A 23269-nucleotide genomic window follows, 5' to 3' on the forward strand; every position below is an offset into this window, starting at 1 on the left:
ACTCCACAGGTTGAAAACAGCTGAAATGTGAAACAAAAGCCTTCCCCTTGAGGCAATTCTGCATACTTCAGAGAATCAAGGTTGCATGCATAAACGCTTATATGCATGTTGCACCGCCAGCAACATTGCCGATTGTGGCATGTGACTCAATAAATTGTCTAATGTGGAACACACAAGATAGTTGCCGGAAGGGTGCTGCATGGCAGAGACGAAAGGTGCATGGCTTGTGATGTTAACATGGATGGCCCCTTAGGTCTGGTATGGGAGAACACAGAGAAGTGCTATCAATTGCAGACACTAATAATGGCAAAGGGAGAGAGTCTGTTTTTACAGTAAAGTTCGCCTCCTGGCAGCGTGGCGATGCAACTTTTCTATTTCTCCTGAAATGCTCCCAATGCAGCAGCACTTTATAACCACATGACAGCACTTACAACATACTGGCAAGCCTCGGAGCACCCTAAATAATTTAATATGATAGCTTTTCTACGAAGTAGTTTTGGTTTGGTTTTCCAGATGGTAAAGGTGTCGTGACATCACGATGCTAATTGCATCGTGGGAGCAGGACATTGCGACATTTTGGCACTTGCTATGGTTCACTCGGTTGTCGGCCATGCTGCTACATCAGACCTTGTAACGGATGGAGCACAGGAGGCGATCCAGCGAGCTAGAAAATTGTATTGGTTATCCCAGTTAATCCAACATTGTCATTTGATCTTTTCGTGTGCTTTGCTTTAATCCCTTTCCTGCTGTGGTCTTTTGAGGCTAGCAGTATTTTTATGTAGAATTCTCATGGTAGAGTCTGAGTGGGCAACCGACTCCGTGAGTGAGCACGCCACTACAGCATAAAGCGATGCCTCCAAATGTTCAATTGGGACACAAGCCCTGCAACCAGGGCACGGATATGGCAAGGGCTCATGCACACCACTCAACCAAATGTGCAACTACCCAGCATGGCTTGCATGCCGGAGGTGATTATCGTCTGCTGTCTCCACCCGCCGCGGCAGCATCTCCGCAATGCAGTGTGCTTGAACAGCATGCACGACACTACGAAGATGTAGACAGGCCACAATGGGAGATTTATATCCTGAAAGGCAGGGTAAAAAAAATGTGCAAACGTACAAGAAAAAAAATGTGGAAACAATGTACAAAAATGTAAAAATGTAAAAAAAAACGTACAGAACCTATGTACAGTGGGAATCGATGTAAGCGAAACTTTCTTTGCTGTTTGTGTTTGTTGATGGTATTTGGCGGAGATATTGATGGCATAGGACAGTGGTGATGGGATGTGAAATGTTACCTTGCCTGCACCACTTATGTTTGTCCAAGTAGTACATGGAACACAAAGAGTCTTCTCGTGCATTCACTCATTCCTTTACTGAAGAGAGCCCAAATGAGCAATGCTTCCTGACGACGCACTTTGTTTGTCCCCTGTCATGTTAGGTGTACTGCCACGAGTGCAGAGGGGTAAGGTTAATCACCCGTTTCCTAACTGCATCGGTATGGGATTTGGTTGTGCCCATTCTCTGCCTCCTCTCTCTCTACTCCCTCTCTATTCTCCCTACCTCCTCAGTGGACTGTCGTTGCTGTTGTGCGGGAGCGCAGAGGCAAACGCTGCAGCTCCTACAATGCTTTTGCGGGGGTTCGCGCCTAATTAAAGCGTCCAGCGGGCATTGTTGCGTTCCCCAGGGTGTGTCAGAAGGCACCCCCCGATGCCGTGGCGTGCAAAGCTGTAGCAGCAGCAGTGGAAAAGCTGAAGGAAGAGGCAAATAAAGCTCCACTTTAAACGTGAGCAAAATATCAAACTTTTACAAATTGTTTACTTCTGCATTGCGGCTTTGCACATACGGCTGTTGGCGTTGGTGAAGAAAAGGAGACACCCTCCAAGATAACATGTAGAAGGACAATTGAAACCGTGATGTACTAGATGCCTAATGAAATGCACAAGGGGCCGGCCAAGTGGATCTGGCAAGAGGTAAATGGGACACGAATTTAGTGACATACACATGGTGACGGCACCGGTGGGCTCGGTGTCGGGTGCTGGGATTCTAGAGAGCTGCAGGGAATTGTCGATCTCGAATCATTATATGAAGTGAAGCAGCCCTTTCCCTAGCAAACAGCATGGCTTTGCAGACTACCATGTTCGAAGCTATTCTTTCCAGTTACTCATTGCCACAGTTATGCTACAATCGCTGTGGTTTGTGGCCTAGTGGACTTAGCAGATCGTATTGTAACAATATTAATTTCTATGACCCTTCTTGAGATGTATACAACACAACCGACACCAGTCGTCAGCTTTCTAATATTGTCAGTGGTGAGTAGGGCCAGTCGTGCCAATCAGGGGACATGCTGCATCCACAAGGAGGTCACAATTATCCTCGCTTATAGAAAGAAGTTCTTGGCTAGATGTGACAACTGGAACGCAACCGCAACAGGTAATGATACCTGTTGCAGTATGTGGACATGATTCAGCGCAATCGGGAACTCCAGGCACTACAGAAATCTGCGGAGAAGTAACAAAATTTTTTTTTAGTCTCGTATGCAAACTGAATCGCAAGAACTAAGCAAAAGCGGCATTATCATTACTGATTACAACTAACTACACTGATTAGGCACAGACCACTTTCGTAGAACTCTGTTTGCAATTTCTCTAGGTTCGCTGGAAATTTCACGACCAATGGCCCTAGTGGTCTGATGCACCGAGCTTTCTAAGAGGTCGAAGCTGCTTGCTACGTTCCGCATGCAGGTTTTATTGGCTGCGTACCTGCACAGCAGGTTATGATGCACACTCTGAGAAATGTACAGTCGACTGATTCTTTAACAGTACTGCACACCGCGCAAGTGGCATCGAGCCGGCCGGTCAGCGTCTTCTAACATCGCGAAGTGACAAGATCAGCAAGAGTAGCACATGTGCACTTCACTGGAAGCGCAAGCGTCGTCTGCTAGGCTCTCTCCATCAGCACAACACAGCCCCTGGCATGATTAACTTGGCGCAAGCTCCCCGGCTTATCGGAGATAGCGGCTTCCAGTGAACTTGGTGCACATGCCTTACTTTTGCTGATCTTCTTGCTTCACACAGTTAGAAGGTGCTCACCGACCGTCCAGTCGCTGCTTGTGCGGTACTGTTAAAGGGCCCCTCACCAGGTCTGGTCATCTTGAGCTGACAAGTGCAGAGCATACATTGCGCAATAACAATCGCGTCTGCAAGGTATTGCATTGCTACACACCGCGAAGAGATCTGAAATCTCAAACCGAACGCCATTTTTCCTTCTTGTAGCTGCCGCGCTCCAGGCTGGACGGTGATGTAATCATGCCCCTGCGCCTACGTAATCGTGTCCGCAGTGACATCGCTCGTGGTGACATGCGACTTCAAGAATTATGTTATCTGTGCGATCTGTTGCTTGAATTGAAGATTAGAGAAATAATAAAACACACTAACGGAATGCCTGTGTGTTTTTTGTTTTCCTTCGCATCGAAACAAGAGAGGTGTACTTCCGCTTCATCTGCTTGTTCCCACGGTTATGCAGTCACGTGCGCAGGTACCGAAACAATCCCATTTTCTACCTTGTTCCAGCGCGTGATCATGCTCTGCTATCCGCTTCTTCTGCCGCAGTATTCGTGTAGCAATAAATTATTCCGCTAGTCATGTTTCCTTGTGCACAGCAGGCAAAATCATGTGGTGCGCGAATAAGACAACAGCTTGCCTGCAGCGCCATCGGCGGAAATGCGTAGCGCCGAAAAAAAAAAAAAATTGAAGAGTAAGAAAAATGAAGACGGCGCCTGTGACGTATGCGTCACGCGATCCTCAAGGTTCGTATGGGAGAAATCGGAAGGAATTTCGCTTGCGTAGGCTAGACGACCGAGTGGAGAGAGTGTCTTGCTTGGCAGTGGAGCCCACTTGCTGAAATCATGGGTTTGCAGCACTGAAATATTTCTATCTCGGCTATTAATGAGCTGATTTGAAAATTTTTTTTTGGCAGAATGCTCCCAGAGGACACTTAACAACTTCCGACGTGTAACCAAAATTTGCTATGAGGCCTGGTGAAGGGCCCTTTAAAGAGTGGGTCAACTGTACCTGAACGCATGGAAGATACATATACATTACATATACGAGCCAAATAAGCATAAGTACTGATGTTTATAATTTTATAGTCATTACTGGTCAAATAATAAGTAAATATGTTAAACAGTTTCCATAGATTTAGCTGGTACCCCACTGTACCTGTTTGAAGAAGGGCACATCGAAGAAGCAGCAAAGTTGGCTATTAATCTCTCGACTACTGGTCGTGGCAGCCAGAAGTGCCTGTCAAACTGCTATAATAGCGGAACATTTACTGCTAAGCTATTTTCTTTGCAATTGGTTTGTTAAAAATTTTGGTACCTCTTCATCCGAGTAGTAGTGAACAACGCCCTCGACACTGCCGACAACTTTTGATCTCGGCAGGGACGCGAAACAGAATCATGAAGCCTTGCTCGTAAGTAGTCACTTCAGCGTTGCTGTCAGTTGCAGCGCTACACAAATCCGAACTTGAAGTGTTGCATTCAGAGCTGTTGCTCTTGAATAGTGCAACCCAATGTGGTGGCATCTGTCGATACCGGAGACCCAGCGTGAATGGAAGCTTGCAGGGAAGAAAAAGGAAATGCGTCAGCCGAGAGTTCTGGTACGCTCCGCCAATTTTCACCGAGCACTTACGGCTGCCCTGCAGAGTGATCTTGCCTCTTCATGTGCTCTCGATCTGCCATTGCAACCGTCTTGCTCAAAAATGCAGAACATGCTGTTCCACAAGTGCTCCGAATCTCACTATTAAACAAAAGAGTAAAACTACGCCTATCATTTTCACATCGTGTCACTGTCTTTGTAAGCCATTAACACGGACAGTGCTGTGTGCCTTATGTCGCACTTTCTTGCGTGTGTTCTAGTATCAGAAGACCAACTCTGAAGGCAACGGAGCAGCGTCCAAGCAAAGAGCAGACATCAAAACCAGGCCTGGGCGCTGAGCACGTGTTTGGACTGCACCCCGTGCTGCTTGCGCTGCGTGCACGCAAGCGAATCCTGTACGACCTGCATGTTGATGCTAGAAAGCTGTCCAGTGTGGGCAGGCTGGAGCATAGCCCGTTACTGCTGCAGATACTGGACCTGGCCAAGGAGCAGGAGCTTCCTGTCAATGGGTGCCCGCAGAGTCGCCTGGAGCAGTTGTGTAGGGGTGCAAACCACCAGGTGGGTGAGGGCGTCGTGTGGCACATGTGAAAGGGCCATTAGGCACAAAGGCACATTAGAGAGGGATGGTGTTAATAACCCTTTCTTGTCTGAATTTCTTAAATGAAGTGACTATGTACTTCTGGATGACTAAAGTCAAGGAAAAATAAAGGGAAAATTTCCTATAGAGTTTCCAGTAATGTATTGGAGATTTTTCTCGTGAACTGTCAAAAACTCTAGTGTTGCTAGCAACATGCAGTAGTTCTTCAGACTTCTTCATTCACAATCGCAGTAGTGTGAAAGATGGCCATAGATTTCCGCATTTACTCGCATAATGAGCAAACCACCTACTTTCCCAATCAAAAAGTGTGTGTTACAGCAAACCTGTTAGCCTCTAGTTGGTCGGGATTTTTCGTGGCATGCTCACCCAAAAAACGGCAGCTGGGAAAGGGGTTTATGCTTGAGTTTCCACGTCACAAAATTATGTTTTCTCGCATGTTCGAATTACAATCCGATGCTATCATGCCTGTAGATTGTGTGAAAGTCGTACTTTACAAATTTTCTGGTGCACTTTACTTTGAGTAATTCAATTAGTTCAATAACGCACTTGCGCTAAGGTGGAGGGCGTACAAGAATGAGGCTGTATGCTGTGCTAACGTTACTGCTGCCTAGCGGCTGCGGCCTTTCAGACAGACCTCAAAGGGCAGCTGGAAAAGGGCTTTGTCTCTCAGTTTCCACAAAACAGATTTATGTTTTCTTCTATATTTCAGTAACAATCTGTAGCTATGTCTGCAGCTTGTTTGTATGTCTTACACATTTTGTTTGTATGTCTGTATGTCTTACACGTACACGTTTTCTGGCGCAGTTTACTTTTAATCATTAATTTAGTTCAATAAGGCAGGGTACTGGTTTGGACTAGTTGGTTACAGTTGAAGATCAATGTTATTTGCGCACAATTTAGAATGAGGACTGGTCCTTGTTCCAAGTGGTGCGTAAATAACATTGATCTTCAATAAAGCATTTGCGCTTGGCGGATGGCTTAGAAGAATGAGGATCTATATTGCACACTTACGCACACATGCACGTAAGTGTGAGCTATGCCGCTTGTGGTGGTGCTTGTCTAATGCCAGCACCAGCTTTGCTGTACGTCCACTTTCGCAAGGTGCAGCAAAGGCGGATTTTTTTCTTTCCTCGCATAATGATCGCACCACAAACTTGCTGCCTTAAAGTTGGAGACATATGCTCCGATGTGCTAAAATGGCATCTGGATCCAAGGCATTCTGTTGTGCGGTAACGCTTGAGTGGATGCCTGACATGTTACAAAAGTAAGAGACGCGGTATGATTCACCGCCTGATGCGCCTAAATGGCAGATAGATACGAGGTGCTTTGCTGTGCCATAGCACGAGGTAGGACACCTGGCGGGTGGCAAAAGTCTCGAATCCAGCTGCGATTCTGGTGTGTCAGACACAGTATTGTACCGTGGGTTTCCTACTTTTTAGAAACTGCCACGGAAAAAAATTCACTCAAAATTCAGAGTAGGTGGTGGCCAACACTGCAAATGCAGTTTTGGTTTCGTATCCGATTGTAACGCACAAGCAATTTTCGGGCCTATTTTCTCTGGAAAAACATGGGCGCAAGATTCGGGTAAATATTGACACGTGTACTTGTCTTTATCGGGCGACATGTTTTGGGGCCGCCTAACAAATGTTATCGCACAGTGCGGGACGCGCCTGCATGTATCCGAAGTTTCTGGAAAGTTATCGATGCTTCTATCCACAGTCTGTTGTCGCCGAACCTTGGGTTATCTGATTTCATCGCTTGACGCGAATGGTGTAGAACGTTGTAGAAGGCATGCGGGTCCCGACGATTAATCTGGAAAATTCGATGACTACTGTATAAAAGCCGACGCGCTTGACCCGCTGATCAGATTTTCGACAATCGCCGAGCGTGTTCGCCGCTATCGTTGTGCTATAAGTGCAGCCTGTTTTGTGGGCACAGGTTCGCCCAATAAAAGTTAGTTTTGTCGTTCACAGTATTGCTACTGTGTTCTTTGACATCACGACCACGTGACATCTGGTGGAGGTGCTTTGCGTTCATGTACCGGATGCCCCCACAAAGCCGTGACCCAAGCCCTCACGCGGAAGACACCAGCGTCGCCAAGAACCAGCGAGGTAGCCGCAGGCTGCAAGGACTGCCCCCGGAGCACGGACTTTTGCCTGAGACGACTAGGAAGATCGCCACCAAGTCCACCCCAATGGCAGCCCCAGCGTCCCCCGTCGTGCTGCAGCAGCCCAGGGAGCCTCCGACGTTCCGCGGTTCAACTTTCGAGGACCCGGAAAGCTGGCTCGAGACGTATGAGAGGAGAGTCACTGCATTTAACAACTGGAACAGCGACAACAAACTGCGACATGTCTTCTTCGCATTAGAAGACGCGGCCAGGACGTGGTTCGAGAACCGAGAAGCCACCTTAACGACCTGGGAACTTTTCTGTAGCGGCTTTCTGCAGACATTCGCAAGCGTCGTGCGCCGAGAACGAGCCCAAGCGCTATTAGAAACCCGGGTGCAGCTACCAAATGAGACAACCACGATCTTCACGAAGGAAATGAGCCGTCTCTTCCGCCACGCTGACCCTGAAATGCCCGAGGAGAAGAAAGTCCGCCTACTCGTGTGGTGTGAAGGAGGAACTTTTTGCCGGAATGGTACGAAGCCCTCCGAAGACCGTCGACGAGTTTCTTCGTGAGGCCACCAGCATCGAGAAGACACTCGAGATGCGAAACCGGCAATTCGATCGCCGCACGAACTCGACAAACTACGCCGGAGTTCAGTCACTGGCCACCGACGACCTACGCGAGACTATCCGAGCTGTCGTGCGGGAGGAGCTACAGAAGCTGTTCCCATTATCACAGCCTCAAGTGGCTTCGATTACCGACGCCGTACGTGAGCAGCTCCAACAACAACTCGGAGTAGCCCCTGCATCGCCGCAGCCTCAGCCACAAGCGATGACCTACGCCGCCGTCGCCCGCCGTCAGGGTCCCCCTCCACGACCGCACCAGGACCCCGTAACGCCGCAATTCCGTCGACCACCACCGCTGCCGCCAGCACGCCCACCCGTCACCCAGCGCAGCTACCCGAGGAAGACAGACGTTCGGCGCACTCCTGACCACCGCCCGCTCTGCTACCACTGCGGAGAAGCGGGTCACGTCTACCGACGATGCCCATACCGGGAGATGGGACTGCGAGGTTTCGCCGTGAACGCTCCGCGCCCGCTGCAAGGTGAATGCCCTCGCGATATCGCCGACTACCTCGCCGCTACTCAGTGGAGCTCTCGATGACCGTCGTGTTCGCCATCACCGCTACCTGTTGCCGGAGCGCTGACCATACACTGGCCCAGCCCGGGGCCGGTCAGCAAGCCCGTATCCGGAAAACTAAAAGCAGCAACCGATAGAGGTGCGGTTGCTGTTCATCGAACTGACGAAGATCCTCCGCTGCCGACGAAGACACCGAAGAAACTACCTCGACGACATAACGACACGCCGCCGTCCCGGTGAAGTCTGGAAGCAAAGACTACGACGACGAAAGACGACCTGACGCCGCGACGTTCCAGCTTCAGTTCAACACGACGCAGCCGTGATCCGATGCCGAGACCTAACTGCAACGCCAGACAAAGAACCACCGACCTCGACGTGCTTCTCGACGGCCACGCAGTTACCGCCTTAGTGGACACAGCGGCCGATTACTCCGTAATGGGCGGACACATCACTGCCCAGTTGAAAGTTAAAACAGCATGGGAAGGCCCTCAAATTCGAACGGCTGGAGGACATCTCATCACGCCGACTGGAATCTGCACGGCAAGAATAACCATTCATGACAGGACTTACCCTGCCACCTTCGTTATCCTCCAACAGTGTTCACGAGACGTCATTCTCGGTATGGACTTCCTGAACCAACATGGCGCAATCATCGACCTGAAGTCGAAGTCAATAACGCTGTCGGAAGATAAAGCGATACTGCCGGAGAGCCCTCGTAGACACCACGCCTTGAGCGTGCGCGAAGATCAAGTGAGCATCCCGCCTCGCTCCAGCATTATTTCGGTCGGCACCGAGACACCCGCTGACGTAGAAGGCGTCATCGAAGGTGACCAACGTCTACTGCTAGACCGTGAAATTTGTGTCGCAAGGGTGATCGCTCAACTGCATGGAGGGAAAACTGAAGTGTTGCTGACAAACTTCAGCCAGGAGTTCAAGCACATCAACAAGGGCACGAAGATCGCGTACATCGAGGAAATTCTGGAAACCAGTAATGCGTTTGTCCTCTCAGATTCCGCTGCATCTTCCCCGACGGTGATGGTTCCCGAACCAGACTATGATATTAATCCAAGTCTCCCCGTGATTAAGCAACAGCAGCTCAGAAGTCTGCTCCGACTATACAAATGCTGCTTTTCGACGTCATCGAGGATTCGACAAACACCAGTCGCCAAGCATCCCATAATCACTGAGGAGTGCGCTAGACCACTCCACCAGAGCCCTTACTGAGTTTCGCTGCGAGAACGTGCAGCTATAAGAGAACAAGTCGACGAAATGCTGCGCAACGACATCATCCAGCCGTCGAAAAGCCCATGGGCATCCCCTGTTGTCCTGGTAAAGAAAAAGGACGGAACCCTACGTTTCTGCGTCGAGTATCGTCGTCTGAACAAGATCATGAAGAAGGACTTATATCCCCTCCCACAAATAGACGACGCATTAGATCGGCTCTGCAACGCTAAATACTTCTCGTCGATGGACCTCAAGTCTGGCTATTGGCAAATAGAAGTCGACGAAAGAGATCGCGAAAAGACGGCCTTCATCACCCCAGACGGCCTCTACGAGTTCAAGGTTATGCCATTCGGACTATGCTCGGCACCTGCAACGTTCCAGCGCGTCATGGACACGGTGTTAGCAGGATTGAAGTGGCAGACCTGTCTCGTTTACTTGGATGACGTCGTCGTCTTCGTCGGAAATTTTGACGATCACCTCAAGCGACTTGCGACAGTACTAGAGGCCATCATGTCGTCAGGGCTTACTCTGAAGCCGGAAAAATGCCGCTTCGCTTATGATGAGCTTCTGTTCCTAGGCCACGTAATCGGCAAATCTGGTGTCCGTCCAGACCCGCAAAAGACAGCTACAATCGCACAGTTCCCGCAACCCATCAACAAGAAGGCAGTGCGTAGATTCCTTGGCATGTGTGCCTACTACAGGCGCTTTGTCAAGGGCTTTTCGCGCATCGCCAAGCCGTTGACACGTCTAACTAAATGTGATGTTGAGTTCAAGTGGGAAACGCCGCAGGCCGACGCATTTGAAGAACTCAAACGACGCATGCAGTCGCCGCCGGTACTTGCGCACTTCGACGAGTACGCCGATACAGAAATCCATACTGACGCCAGTAGCCTAGGCCTCGGTGCCATTCTAGTCCAGAGGAGAAACGGAGTCAAACAGGTGATAGCTTACGCTAGCCGGTCGCTGTCAAAAGCGGAAGGCAACTATTCTACGACGGAAAAGGAATGCCTTGCCATCGTTTGGGCTACAGCTAAATTTCGCCCTTATCTTTATGGCAGGCCATTCAAAGTCGTCAGTGACCATCACGCATTGTGTTGGCTAGCGAATATAAAGGATCCTTCAGGACGACTGGCGCGGTGGAGCCTCAGACTACAAGAATACGACATCACTTTAACTTACAAGTCCGGACGAAAACACTCCGATGCCGATTTCCTATCACGCGCCCCCATTGACCCGCCGCCGCAAGACGCCGAGAATGACGACGCCTTCCTTGGAATGATAAGTGCGGAAGACTTCGCTGAACAGCAACGGGCAGACCCGGAGCTAAAAGGCCTCGTCGAATATTTGGAAGGGCAAACTGACGTTGTCCCCAGGGCATTTAAAGGGACACTAAAGGTTACTATTAAGTCAACGTGGACTGTTGAAATACCATCCCAGAAACCTCGAAACGCTTGTTTCGTGCCAAGGAGAGACTTATTTTAAGAGAAAATGCGTTCTGAAGCGTCCGCGTACCTCTAGCGCAGTTCAAATCGCCCGCCCTCCGATCGAGGAGAACTGACATCATGGTCTCATAGTGACGTTGCGCCATCGGTGAGTAGTAGAACGGCGTCCGCAGACGGCGCTACGGCTTTTCTGCGCAAAACGCGAACGCGCGGCCAGAAACAGAGCCAAGACAGAGCCGACAGCAGAGCGAAAGCGGGAGTATGGTGGCTAGCGGAAGGAGAAACGAATTACGTCCCACGTTACGTCCCACGGCACACGGAGAGTCCGTTTTCGTTAAACTATAGGCTGCAGCGAGCTCGCAGCGTGGTCGGCGTGGTCTATGAGAAGCGACGAGCCTTTTCGCACTCGCAACAGGGCATAAAAATGTGCGAATCGACGCAAAACTCGGCCTAGAAACGTGCTTCGCCACAGCCAGGGCTCAATACGACGCAAGCTGGCACGACCCAGATGTCGTTTCCCGCACCGCCACCAGGCGCCGCTACTATACCTCACACTCCAGCGCAAGACGCCCATAAGCTGGTACTTCATTCTATGACGCTAACTTCGACGCTCGTTGCAATGGACCCTGACACCGACAGATTGGCTCGCGATGGTGGGCTCAACTTCAGCGATTTGAGCACCGACGAGCGCGACCTGCTTCTGAGGGCTCGCACTGCCGGCGTCGTTGCGTACTACGACGGCGGCCTCGACATCGGCTCTCCGGAGCGGGAAAGCAACGAGGGCTTCCCACGACATCACATGGACGTGGCATTCTCGCTGCTTGTTCCAAATGAAAGTTTCGCGAGCAGAACCCTCACAGCACGACGCGATAACGAAACTACTGAAACTCCAAAGCGTGCGCGGCGCAGAGTCGAGCGAAAACGAAACCTTTCGAACACCGATATTACTGAAGGGTAACGTCAAAATGTTATTTTTTCCTAGAATCGAATAGACGTAGACAAGTAGCATTTTTTCCGGCTTATAATCTAATGAAATGATATTTTTAATACGAGTAGTTGAGTATTAGTAACACAAATTATGAGGAGACCTTTCGTCATCGGGCTAGTACCGGAATGTCGCTGGGGGGTCTCAAATCGTGTCATGCATTTACCTCAATTTCTCGGTTACTAAAGCTCTGTTCGCGATTATATTGACGCCTTAGACGTTCTAGAACATTGCTCTACCACTTTAACTTGAGTTTCTGGTAACCTTTAGTGTCCCTTTAAGCGCGGGTTATCTTCCTTCACGCTTCAAAACAATCTACTCGTGAAGAACTTCTCACCAGTCCGCGCCAACTACCTTCTTGTTGTCCCGTCAGGACTTCGTCCAGAAGTATTGCACGCCCTACATGACGATCCGACCGCTGGACACCTCGGATTTTCCCGGACACTATCGAGGATACAAGAAAAGTATTATTGGCCGCGCCTGACCGCCGACGTCGCCCGTTATGTCAGAACATGCCGAGACTGTCAGCGACGCAAGACACCGCCGACAAGGCCAGCCGGATTACTACAGCCAATCGAGCCTCCTTGCTGACCATTCCAGCAGATCGGGATGGACTTGCTGGGACCCTTTCCAACGTCAACAACCGGAAATAAGTGGATCGTCGTGGCGACGGACTACCTCACCCGCTTCGCTGAAACTAAAGCACTGCCGAAAGGTAGCGCAGCTGAAGTGGCGAAATTCTTTGTCGAAAACATCCTGCTGCGACATGGCGCCCCAGAAGTCCTCATGACCGACAGAGGAATGGCCTTTACAACGGAGCTCACCCAAGCCATTCTGAAATACAGTCAGACAAGGCACAGGCGGACAACGGCCTACCATCCGCAGACGAATGGGCTTACGGAGCGGCCCTTGCCGACATGCTAGCGATGTACGTCGACGTCGAACACAAGACCTGGGATGCCGTCCTGCCGTACGTAACATTCGCTTACAACGCGGCGGTGCAAGAAACAACACAGATCACGCCGTTCAAGTTGGTTTACGGCAGGAACCCGACGACGACGCTCGACGCCATGCTGCCGCACGTCACTGACGAGGAGAACCTTGACGTCGCTACCTATCTCCAGCGCGCCGAAGAAGCCCGACAGCTCGCCCGCCTGCGGATCAAGAACCAGCAGAGGACTGACAGCCGACACTACAACGTCCGACGACGCTTCGTTGAGTACCAGCCCGGCGACCGTGTTTGGGTATGGACCCCGATACGCCGACGAGGACTCAGTGAGAAACTACTGCGACGCTATTTCGGACCCTACAAGGTCATCCGACGTATTGGCGCTCTGGACTATGAGGTCGTGTCAGACGGCATTTCACATTCACAGCGGCGCCGCGCACGATCTGAAGTGGTCCACGTGGTATGCCTTAAACCCTTTTACGGACGCTGTCGAAATTCCTTATTTTTGTTGTTTTCTTTGCTACGGGTGTTTTTCTTTCGTTTGTATGTAGCATCGGGTCGATGCTTTTTAAGAGGGGGGTATTGACACGTGTACTTGTCTTTATCGGGCGACACGTTTTGCCGCCTAACAAATGTTATAGCACAGCGCGGGACGCGCCTGCATGTATCCGAAGTTTCTGGAAAGTTATCGATGCTTCTATCCGCAGTCTGTTGTCGCCGAACCTTGGGTTATCTGATTTCATCGCTTGACGTGAATGGTGTAGAACATTGTAGAAGGCGTGCGGGTCCCGAGGATTAATCTGGAAAATTCGATGACTACTGTATAAAAGCCGACGCGCTTGACCCGCTGATCAGATTTTCGACGATCGCCGAGCGTGTTCGCTGCTATCGTTGTGCTATAAGTGTAGCCTGTTCTGTGGGCACAGGTTCGCCCAATAAAAGTTAGTTTTGTCGTTCACAGTATTGCTACTGTGCTCTTTGACGTCACGACCACGTGACAATATGGTACAATAGCCAATGGATTTTTCAGACTCCAAAAATTCAGACTTGATGGATATTCTGGACATGATAAATGCACTGTGAGGGTTCCCATAGAGCTAATGCATTTTTGTAACCTATCTTTTGGACGAATTTAGGCCCCAAAGTTCAGTCTTCTGAACTAAATTGCTCGTTCCAAGCCATGCTACCCAATCATGGAGAAGCCCATGTTGGATTTTCATCTGGCTTGGCTTCCAGTGGCCTGCTGCATAGCTTCCAAGATTGAGAGGCGCATACTCTTAGGTCAGTTCGATTCGCCTGGACCACTGTGAACCAGTTCACACGTAGTTAAGAAATTGTGCAGCTCGATTTCTTCGGTGCAGATGCAGTGTAGGCGTTTTTTTTTTTTTTTCGACTAATGCGCACGGAATGCGTAAGTTTGACAAGTCCTTAAATTCTGGTATGATCGGCTTCTGAGGTGTAAATACACCCGCATTTGCGTAGACACAGCAGACTCACGTAAGCGAGGTTTTAACGGTGCTTCCTCATACGTATGTGCCGTGTCATCTGCTGCACTGCTGTTTCGCACCTGTACGTCTGCGCCAAGTCGGCACCGACAGTAGAGAGGGTGCAGCAAAATCATGAACCAGCCCTGCACCTTTCCTGCACCTTTTAAATTGAATGACATGTTTCAGAGGGTGCCATTACCGCACCGCTGAAACAAAAGGCACTGTGTAGCACCTTGTGAAGTGGTTCAGGGGGTGCTGGCGAATTGAATGTACCTATCAACACAGAGTGCGCGCCATCCTTCTGTCTCAGAGGCCGTGCCCACTCTTCCTTGACTGACAAAATGCTCAAGGGGATGTCACTTTTTCTTTTTTCTTTCTTTTTTTTTTCGTTGGTCAGCACTATCATCATAACCACTTAGTGCAGAATCTGTATTATTTTTATCTAAAGTTTCGGTTGCTGTTTTTCACGTGTGTCCACTGAGCAGGTGTTTCAGAGTACATCTTTGTGTGCGTGGGCGCGACTTTGCATTTGTGTGATCTGACCCATTGTGGTTGCTTAGTGGCTGTGGTGTTGCACTGCTAAGCACAAGGTCGCATAATCAATGGCTGCATTTCAATAGGGCGAAATGCAGAAATGCCCGAGTAGTTAGACTTAGGTGCACATTAACGAACCCCAGCTGGTCAAAATTTATCCGGAGTCTCCCACTACAGCGTGCCTCATAATCAGATAGTGGTTTTTGCATGTAAAACCTCATAATTTAAATTTTAAAATTTAATTTGTGTGATCGGTGCCACCTCCTGGGCCTTCGCGAGAGCCAAGTGGTGCGAAGAAACGTGGATTGTTTCTTCGATCTCCATGGCGAACTCCGTGGGCAGAGATCGCCAACCCGGTGATGCTCTTGTCGACTGTACAGTAGAACCCCGCTGTTACGTTCCTCACTGCTGCGTTTTCCCGGCTGCTACGTCGTTTTCATCCGGTCCCGGCATAGGTTCCATAGGATCCAATGTATAAGGAACCCCGCTGTTATGTAGTAGCTTTGAAAACGTTCCCGCATAATACCTCGCAACTTAGTGCCCCGAACCCGCCTGGGCTAAAGTAGGCAACGCGCTCCAACCGCTATTTTGGCTTTTGACAAGTTTTGGCCAGGCTTGGCCGGGCTTGGCTATAGAACTGGCTGCAAGAAGCCGCACGCCAGTTCGAGAGGCTGCCACTACGTGGCCATTCGTGAAAAATGCTCTCACTATCATCACTGTGATTACGGTCACCGCGTGGTTTTTGGACGGGTCGACTCACGGAGGAAGGAAACTCGGGAGAGGCCCTGATGTCACTCTTTGTGAAGCTAAAGTGAAGCCAGAAACTGGCGTTGCTCATGGTGTTGCTCCGCCTATCGGGCCAGCTCTCCTCTCTTGTTTACGTTTCTCGCGAAACCACGCCGCGCCGCGCGCAACCGGACTGCTCGGACGCGCGCGCTCCGCAGCAATACTAAATAATCGTTAGCACGTTAGCATGACTACGCCAAAGAGGGCAAAATTTCCCGCGGATATTCCTTCGTCCGTTGCCATTGCCGTGGCGCGGTGACGACGAGGAGCACGAGCCGCGTGATGCCGGGGAGTTGACAAATACTAGCTTTGGAGAAGCCGTCGCGGCTCTGGACCCCCTCCGCAGGTACGTCGCACCTCACAGCGACGCTGACAGCAATGCGGCCTTCCAGGCTATTGAGAAACGTGTGGTGATTTCTAGCGAGCGAAAGAAACGGCAAGCCACCAATCTAGACTTTTTAAAGTCCTAAGCACACTGTGTGGAAGTAAATTGTCTATAGTTGAAGCTGCACTTTTTTCATTCATTTTCGGAGCTTTCCTCACTGTTGCGTTTTCCCGGCTGTTACATTTTTTTTCCCCGGTCCGGTGAAAAACGTACGAACGGGTACGAACATGCTTGCGAAAGGGTCACGACCTGGTTTCAAGCATTGACGCGGATGCCAGATAAACAGGAAAATCATGGGGGGGGGGTCGCAGAAGCTTGCCGTGACCTTGCAGATTGTAGAATCTTTGACAGGTGGCAAATCACTCTGAACCTAACAAAAATTAACAGTCACTTAAGTATCCTTACACGATTTGAATGCGAAAGCATTATGACTTCTCAAATTAATTGGTAACGTCTATGATACGTAACCTCATACATTGTCACGTGTACTTCACAACTCTACCTTGATCCGCCTTGCTTTAATTTGTACCAACCTTAATCCACTTAATCAACTTTAATTCACTTTACTTTAAAAAGAGGCCCTGAGCCACATTTTATCGAAGTGGAGAAGTGCACTTGAAGGTAAAATACGCTATTTCAGAAATGCTTTGCCGCAAAAAGTACTTCAATGCGTTCAGCAGAAGTGGAGTCGTTGGCAATCAAATCAAACACGCCCTGTGTGGTGCTTCCTCTGCTTCTTCAATGCCTTGCACTGCGAAGACTACGGTGGAAAGCGTTGTGCCAGCTATGCTCTGCCTACTGAATGCACGCATTCCAAATTTGAATTTGGATTTTTACATAGGCACTACTACTTTCGATTTCGGTGCCTATGACGCGCCAAACATAAGCGAAACGCGGCTGTCCTCGGCAAGTCGCAGTGCGCTTAGCCAGTGGACTCGTCGTTGCAACCCGCGGCAGCCGCAGTACAGTGCAGTCCGCTAACAATATCAAGAACGAAAAATCTGATCGTTATAACCAATCATCGCTATATCCAGATTGCCATAAAAAAAGATGCCGAACATACCCATGTAGTTCCAAAACTACATTTGCCACTTGCACTAAAAGATAGTCATATAAGGAAGATGAAAAATAAAATGTTTATTTATGCCTCTAAACCAAGGTATCAAGTGTTAGGCGCACTGAAATAGTCTGAAATCTGCACTTGCTTTTGTGGGAGTTTCAGGTTCACAACTGCAGTGTCCAGCTGCTGTGTGAACACTAGTGGCAATAATTTCATCATTATCATGAGCTTATTTTCTGTCCACTGCAGGACGGAGGCCCCTCCCTGTGATCTCCAATTACCCGTCCTGCGTCAATCGATTCCAGCTATCACCCCACCTAGTCTTCTGCTGTACTTGACTCCGCTTCTCTCTTGGCACCCATTCTGTGACCCTAATGATCCACCATTTATCTAACCTACGCATAACATGACCTGCTTAATAATTTAGCACGCATTAAATCGAGGAGGGACTTGATCGACAACAGCGCACTTCGGGTGAACACTGGGGTCGGTGTCATCTCATCGTCCCCGTTGCACAGTACTGTCGTCAGTCGTGACAGCAATTGCCTCGTCGGACACCTCTTTGTATAGCAAGGCAGCACTATTTGCACTTGGAAACTGCTCCATTGAAGCACTGCCTGTTTCGTCGTCAGTACTGACATCCTTCCCGAACTCGATAATGTCAGCGGCTTCCACTGTGTTGGTTCCACTATCATCGGGCGTTTTGCCATGGTGCAGACAGCCCGCCTTTTTTGTTGATTGGCATGGCCCCTGGGTGCAGCTGTCATGATCATGGTGCTCATGCATGAGCTCATACTTTGAGTCTTGCAAAATTTGCAGCATCGTCTCGAGTGACACAACATCGTGCTTTGTTGGGCGCTGTCTTCTATCAACTGATCTGTCCGCTGCTGCTTCTGCAGCGCACTATCGCACTCACTGAGAAGGGGGCAAAGGGTGGATGCTGCTTCGCTTCTTGCTTTCTATAAATTTTTTTTTCTCTCCTTATGCTAGCATGATCGTGGGTGATGCTGATGAGAAGTGGCTGGCGCCATCTTGTGGGGCGTTCCACCAACTAGCTATGCTCTCCGTGGCTTTCGCAATTGGCGTGTGGGCGGGATGCGCTGCTCAGTTAATGGTGGCAAATGTGAACTAGTGTAGGCAAACGTATTACCCTGCCTCAGCATCGTTCGTTTAAGGGAAACTTAGCAATGCAAATTACACGATTATTCCGCGTGGAAAGCGCCATCCAAAAGGCAAGATTTTGATCGTTATATCTGATATGCGGTGAGTAATATGTCGTTATATGTTGTTTTTTCCCTAGCCCTAATGTATAAGTTGAGACTCTTTATCTGCTCATCGTTATAACCGATGTATCGTTATATGTGGTATTAGGATACAATGAACTCTCGTTAAGACAAACTCGATTAAGCTGAATTCTCGCATATAACGGACAACGTGGAAACGTTTGTTTGGTTTTCAATGAACTCAATTAAAAAAAAAAAATCCGCTTCAAACAAGCTTAAGACGAAGCTTGCATGTGGCCTGGCCTTAAGTTTTGCGGGCTTCAAGGCTAGTTGAGCGTTCAAAACTAGTCGAAATTAGCGAGACCTGATAGCTACGACACTGATAAGCAGGGTTGCCAAAGTTTAATTGCTATGCAGGCAGCCGCGGCCAAGTGTGAGCAGATGATAGTCCGTTTCTTCCAGAAGTGTGTAATCATTATCAAAATTTGAAAGCAGATTTTTGCTTACTTCAGCCTGCCTATGAAACTTTGTCAATAAATATACACAGTAACAGTACGAAGAACGCACTGATTACGAAATAAAGCATCCAGGAAAGAGTGATGAGCAGGTTTCTATTAAAAAGAGAGCGTACGAGAGAAAGGTGACCTTGCGCTCCACTTGCGAGCACCACGCATAACTGCAAAATTTGGCTGAGATGTTCACAGCAGCGTATGCTATCCGCAGACTAAGTATTTTCACCAAGCCCGAGGGGCGGTTCAGATCCCTTTAGGTCACCTTACTCAAACTTGTTCCAACTTAATAATTCTGTATTGCTACTGGAGGCAAACAAGACACTGATGACGTTACAGATGATGATGATGATTTTGTTACCACTCGTTGCGGACAACGCCGGCTTTTCTTCCTCATGGGACATATTATAATGCTTTCGCACTAAAAATGGTGTGGATGGCACCTGCTCTCTATCGTCGGCAAAGGCTGCATGCGGAGTGGTGGTAGAGTCGCGTGATGCGTCGTCCTTTCGTCTGTTGCACAGATTAAAACATTGTGCTTTACATAGGCAATGGCCGCCAAGTCCTCTTCCCGCTCCATTAAAGAAGTGCTTTTCGTTGCCGCCAGCTCCAGCTTCGATCACTGCAAACTGTCATGTAAGCGGCACTGTTGCTGGCATTTTTAGCAGTCAAAATCTCTTTCTGCTTGCTGCATTGCTGATGATGCCATCGTGCACCTCAACATCAGGGAAAAGGGATGATAGCCCCTAGGGTACGTGGTATACTTTCCTTGGCAAATGTATCGTCATGGTGTGCGCGGTGATCACGGGCGTCTCTATTTTTATTTTACACTTCCATCTATTGCAGCGCCTAGTGACAATAGCGATTGATGCATGCTGCTTATTATGTTTCAAAACTGAAGTGATGACTAGATTCACAGAGTAGCGTGCAAAGTGTTGAAACCCGAATATAATATGAAAAGGAAAGTATGCGTGTTAAAACGTAAAAAAAATACCTTGCATTATGTGTGGGTTTTTACGGTATTTGTTCAGAACCCTACTTCAGCTGCGCCTCCGGTTCGGTGTGTTGTCAGATGGTTTGTTGTCAACTCGTGCAGCAGACAAGTTACCGACGCTGGTCATCTCGCAGCACCAGCTGACGTTGACACAAAATTATCAGTTAATTTTAGTTTTAAGCTAAATGTGGTTCATTATATTGATTTCTATGAAAGTTTTGTTTCGTTAACAAGATAGGTTCAATTGCATTTCATTACTTGTATGCGTTAGCTTGTTACAACCTGTTTTTGTAGAACAAGATTTGCCTGTATCTTGCAGGGGGTGTGCCTTGGTACATCCAAGCTTCCTGTTCTGCAAGGTGAAACCTTGTTGGGCTCCTTGGACGATAGGTAAGGTGCTTGAAATGAACCAAATTGCTGACTAAGTCCAGGAAAACTGAAAGATTCACTGAATGGGCTTTAACATTGTTAACCCTTTTTAGTCCATTGATTCTTGTAAGAATCAAGGTTTTGAAGGAAATGTCTCACACTGAGAAAAACAGACAGCAAAACTATCTTCAGAAATGGGAGTGTCAGTAATGTTAATTACACAGTTTGTCGACTTGTGTCACAGATAAATATACTTGTGCACACCCCAGATCCCCGGGAGTAGGTATCATTGCATCAGAAGTAAATGTGCAGCTAGTAGTGGCACGCAGAAGTATGCAGCGCACGGTATTGGGGCACCAAATGCAATGGCTTCTCTGTAGGCAAAATTTTTTCTCAAATTTTGGCCTGCCAACTCGGGGGTGCAGTCCTTACACGAGCCTATACGGTAATATGAAATTTTTGCTTCCCTAAAAAAATTTGTTCCAGAAAGGGTCAAAGAACAAGCTGCAGCAGGGACATACACCAAACGTTGTGGTAAATGTTGCGATGAGTGTACAGAATAAAAATTGAGATAGAGGGCAGAGTTTGTTGGTGCACTTTCTTGTCATTCTCCACCACTGGTTAAGGCTGTCATTTTGTGATGTCCCATGCACTGATGGCTTGACTGCTGCTGTGTAGCACTCAAACAACTGCATGAAAGCTGCCTCATCAAAACTGTGTTGGCTGTACTCAAAGAAAAAATTGTATGTGGCATAGTGTCCCTCCTTGCGGGGACCTGTATTTGAGGTTCGCAGTGGTGTTGGAGACCATTCAACCCTGCCGAATATGGAACTGCCATTTTCAGGGCCTTGAAGGAGTTTAAAGTCTCATGATGTGCTTTAAAGTTATTGAATTTTGCTTTCAGCTCAACTTGGTGGATTTTGTATATCTGACTGCGAGGTTTGTACGAGCCAAGAGTCTAGCCAGTCCGATCTGATTAGCACCTTCGTGGTGAAGAGGCTTCTTTGTTTGTGGTGGCTAGTGATGTTTTATGTGAAAAAGGCTTAGGAGGCACTCTGTTGTTAAAAAAAAAAAAGGGTGTTTGCTTATTGCCTAGACGGTACCGTTCAGTCAACCTCACAATTATATGGACTGTGTTGCCTATGATTGCCATGCTGACTACAGGCTATTTAAGGAAGTTCCTGTGGTATGTTAAAAGTTTCAGTGCCTTGTTGAATGAAAACAATTCTTGTACTCATCATCCAGAGGTCTGGAGTGTCAGAAGCGCCACGGAAACCGGACCACACAGTTGAATGGCATGTATGGTACAGGCGCGGAGTAGCCCATCTACTTTTGAAAAAGGCTGTGCATGCGATGACCGTCTGTCCATTACTACATGCTTTCGAGTAGGCAATATTATTGTATGGTTAACTTCCATTAATTCGAATGTGATAGTAAGCACTGATATGGGTTTATTAGGGTTGGATCAGGTTAAGTAAGGTGGTTGTTAGGGACATGTAAGGGTGAAAAGGATCAGATTGATTGTGATAAGGTTGATAACAACTGATAAATGTTGATAAGGGTCGGATGTAGTCCGATAAGGTTGATAATGGCCAATTAGGGTTGGTAAGCATTTATACTGGTTGGCTCAAGTTTCTTAACATTGGCAATGACACGAGGCTGCATGGAGATGAGTGAGTGGCACAATGTTTATGCATACTTAGACAATTCCCATAGGGGTTTCTAGATAAATTTTTTGCACTAGGCCTGTACTTTGGGCAAGTCTAATGAGTACCCCCCCCCCCCACCCCCACCCTCTTGTTGCGTTTCAGTGACATCAGGGATAAGCCTGGTAGGCAGCTATGGCTCTACATGGATAGGATACTGGTAAGATGAACTTTTAATTAAGATGTCGCACTACGTCCTGGTTAAAGTGGACTTACACTGTAGAAATTGCAAGTTAGTAAAATAAAAATGTTTCCTGATCACCATGCACGTGTTAATAGAGGGTCTGTTCCTTCCAATGGAAATATCGCCGATTATAATATCAGATATCGTGCCAGTACCGTAGACCCAAATCTAGAATTTAAACTATTAGAACCGATAACAGCATCACTTTTAAATCAAATCACCCCTTATAGAGGGAGGCACTGATTTGGCCTAGTTAGTTCTGTCATATTGGGAACTTTTAAGTGTGTTGTATTTTACGCCAATCAGCGGCCTCTTCCCCGCTAAGTGGGTATTCCCCCATTTAACATTGCTAAACGCCATGTATCCCACTCGTTATAGGGCCAACTGTCCTTGGTGCGGTGGCATACCTAGCCTAATACATATAACCTGGGAGTGCACTAAGCACCCTCATAGGCCAAATACCAGTAACACAATGGAGCAGTGGGAGGCATAGCTCGCCCGCTCCGACCTGGCAGGACAAAAGTCCTTAATTAGCCAAGTCAGGCAGGCGGCAGAGGCCAGTGGGGCCCTGGACTGAGAGGCTCCGACCACCCCTCCAACAAATATTTTCCATTGCAATAATGTTTCTATTATTTATGTGTGTTGTAGTTCTTATGTCTGTCCCTGTCTTTTTAAGCGCTATTGGGTATCCTGTTGTAGAACGAGGTGCAATTTGCCGCAATGCGAAATTTTGACGCAGAGGAAGTTTGCTCGAAATTGCATATTATTTGTGCACCTCTGTGCTTCCAGTATGCGACACACTACGTTTTGGTCATTGTGGTCACTGGTCACAAAATCATGTTACTCTGCTCGTTTCGTGGTAAATAGGTTCAAGTCTGTGATGTAACAAATACAGTAGAACCTCTTTGATCTGATCCCATTGTATACGA

The 23269-nt window shown here is 48.3% G+C and overlaps 1 protein-coding gene across 1 annotated transcript in view; it reads left to right on the top strand.

Annotated features, from left to right (window-relative positions):
- Positions 1–23269, top strand: part of LOC142576386 (rRNA methyltransferase 1, mitochondrial-like) — a 48570-nt gene that overhangs the window by 1154 nt on the left and 24147 nt on the right. Inside the window, exons 3-5 of the mRNA XM_075686501.1 lie at positions 4918–5215; positions 20401–20471; positions 22262–22316. Of these exons, the coding sequence (XP_075542616.1) occupies positions 4918–5215; positions 20401–20471; positions 22262–22316 (424 nt within the window). The remainder of the gene's footprint in view (positions 1–4917; positions 5216–20400; positions 20472–22261; positions 22317–23269) is intronic.

This window comes from Dermacentor variabilis, chromosome 3, assembly GCF_050947875.1.
Source record: "Dermacentor variabilis isolate Ectoservices chromosome 3, ASM5094787v1, whole genome shotgun sequence".
Taxonomy (NCBI): Eukaryota; Metazoa; Arthropoda; class Arachnida; order Ixodida; family Ixodidae; genus Dermacentor; species Dermacentor variabilis.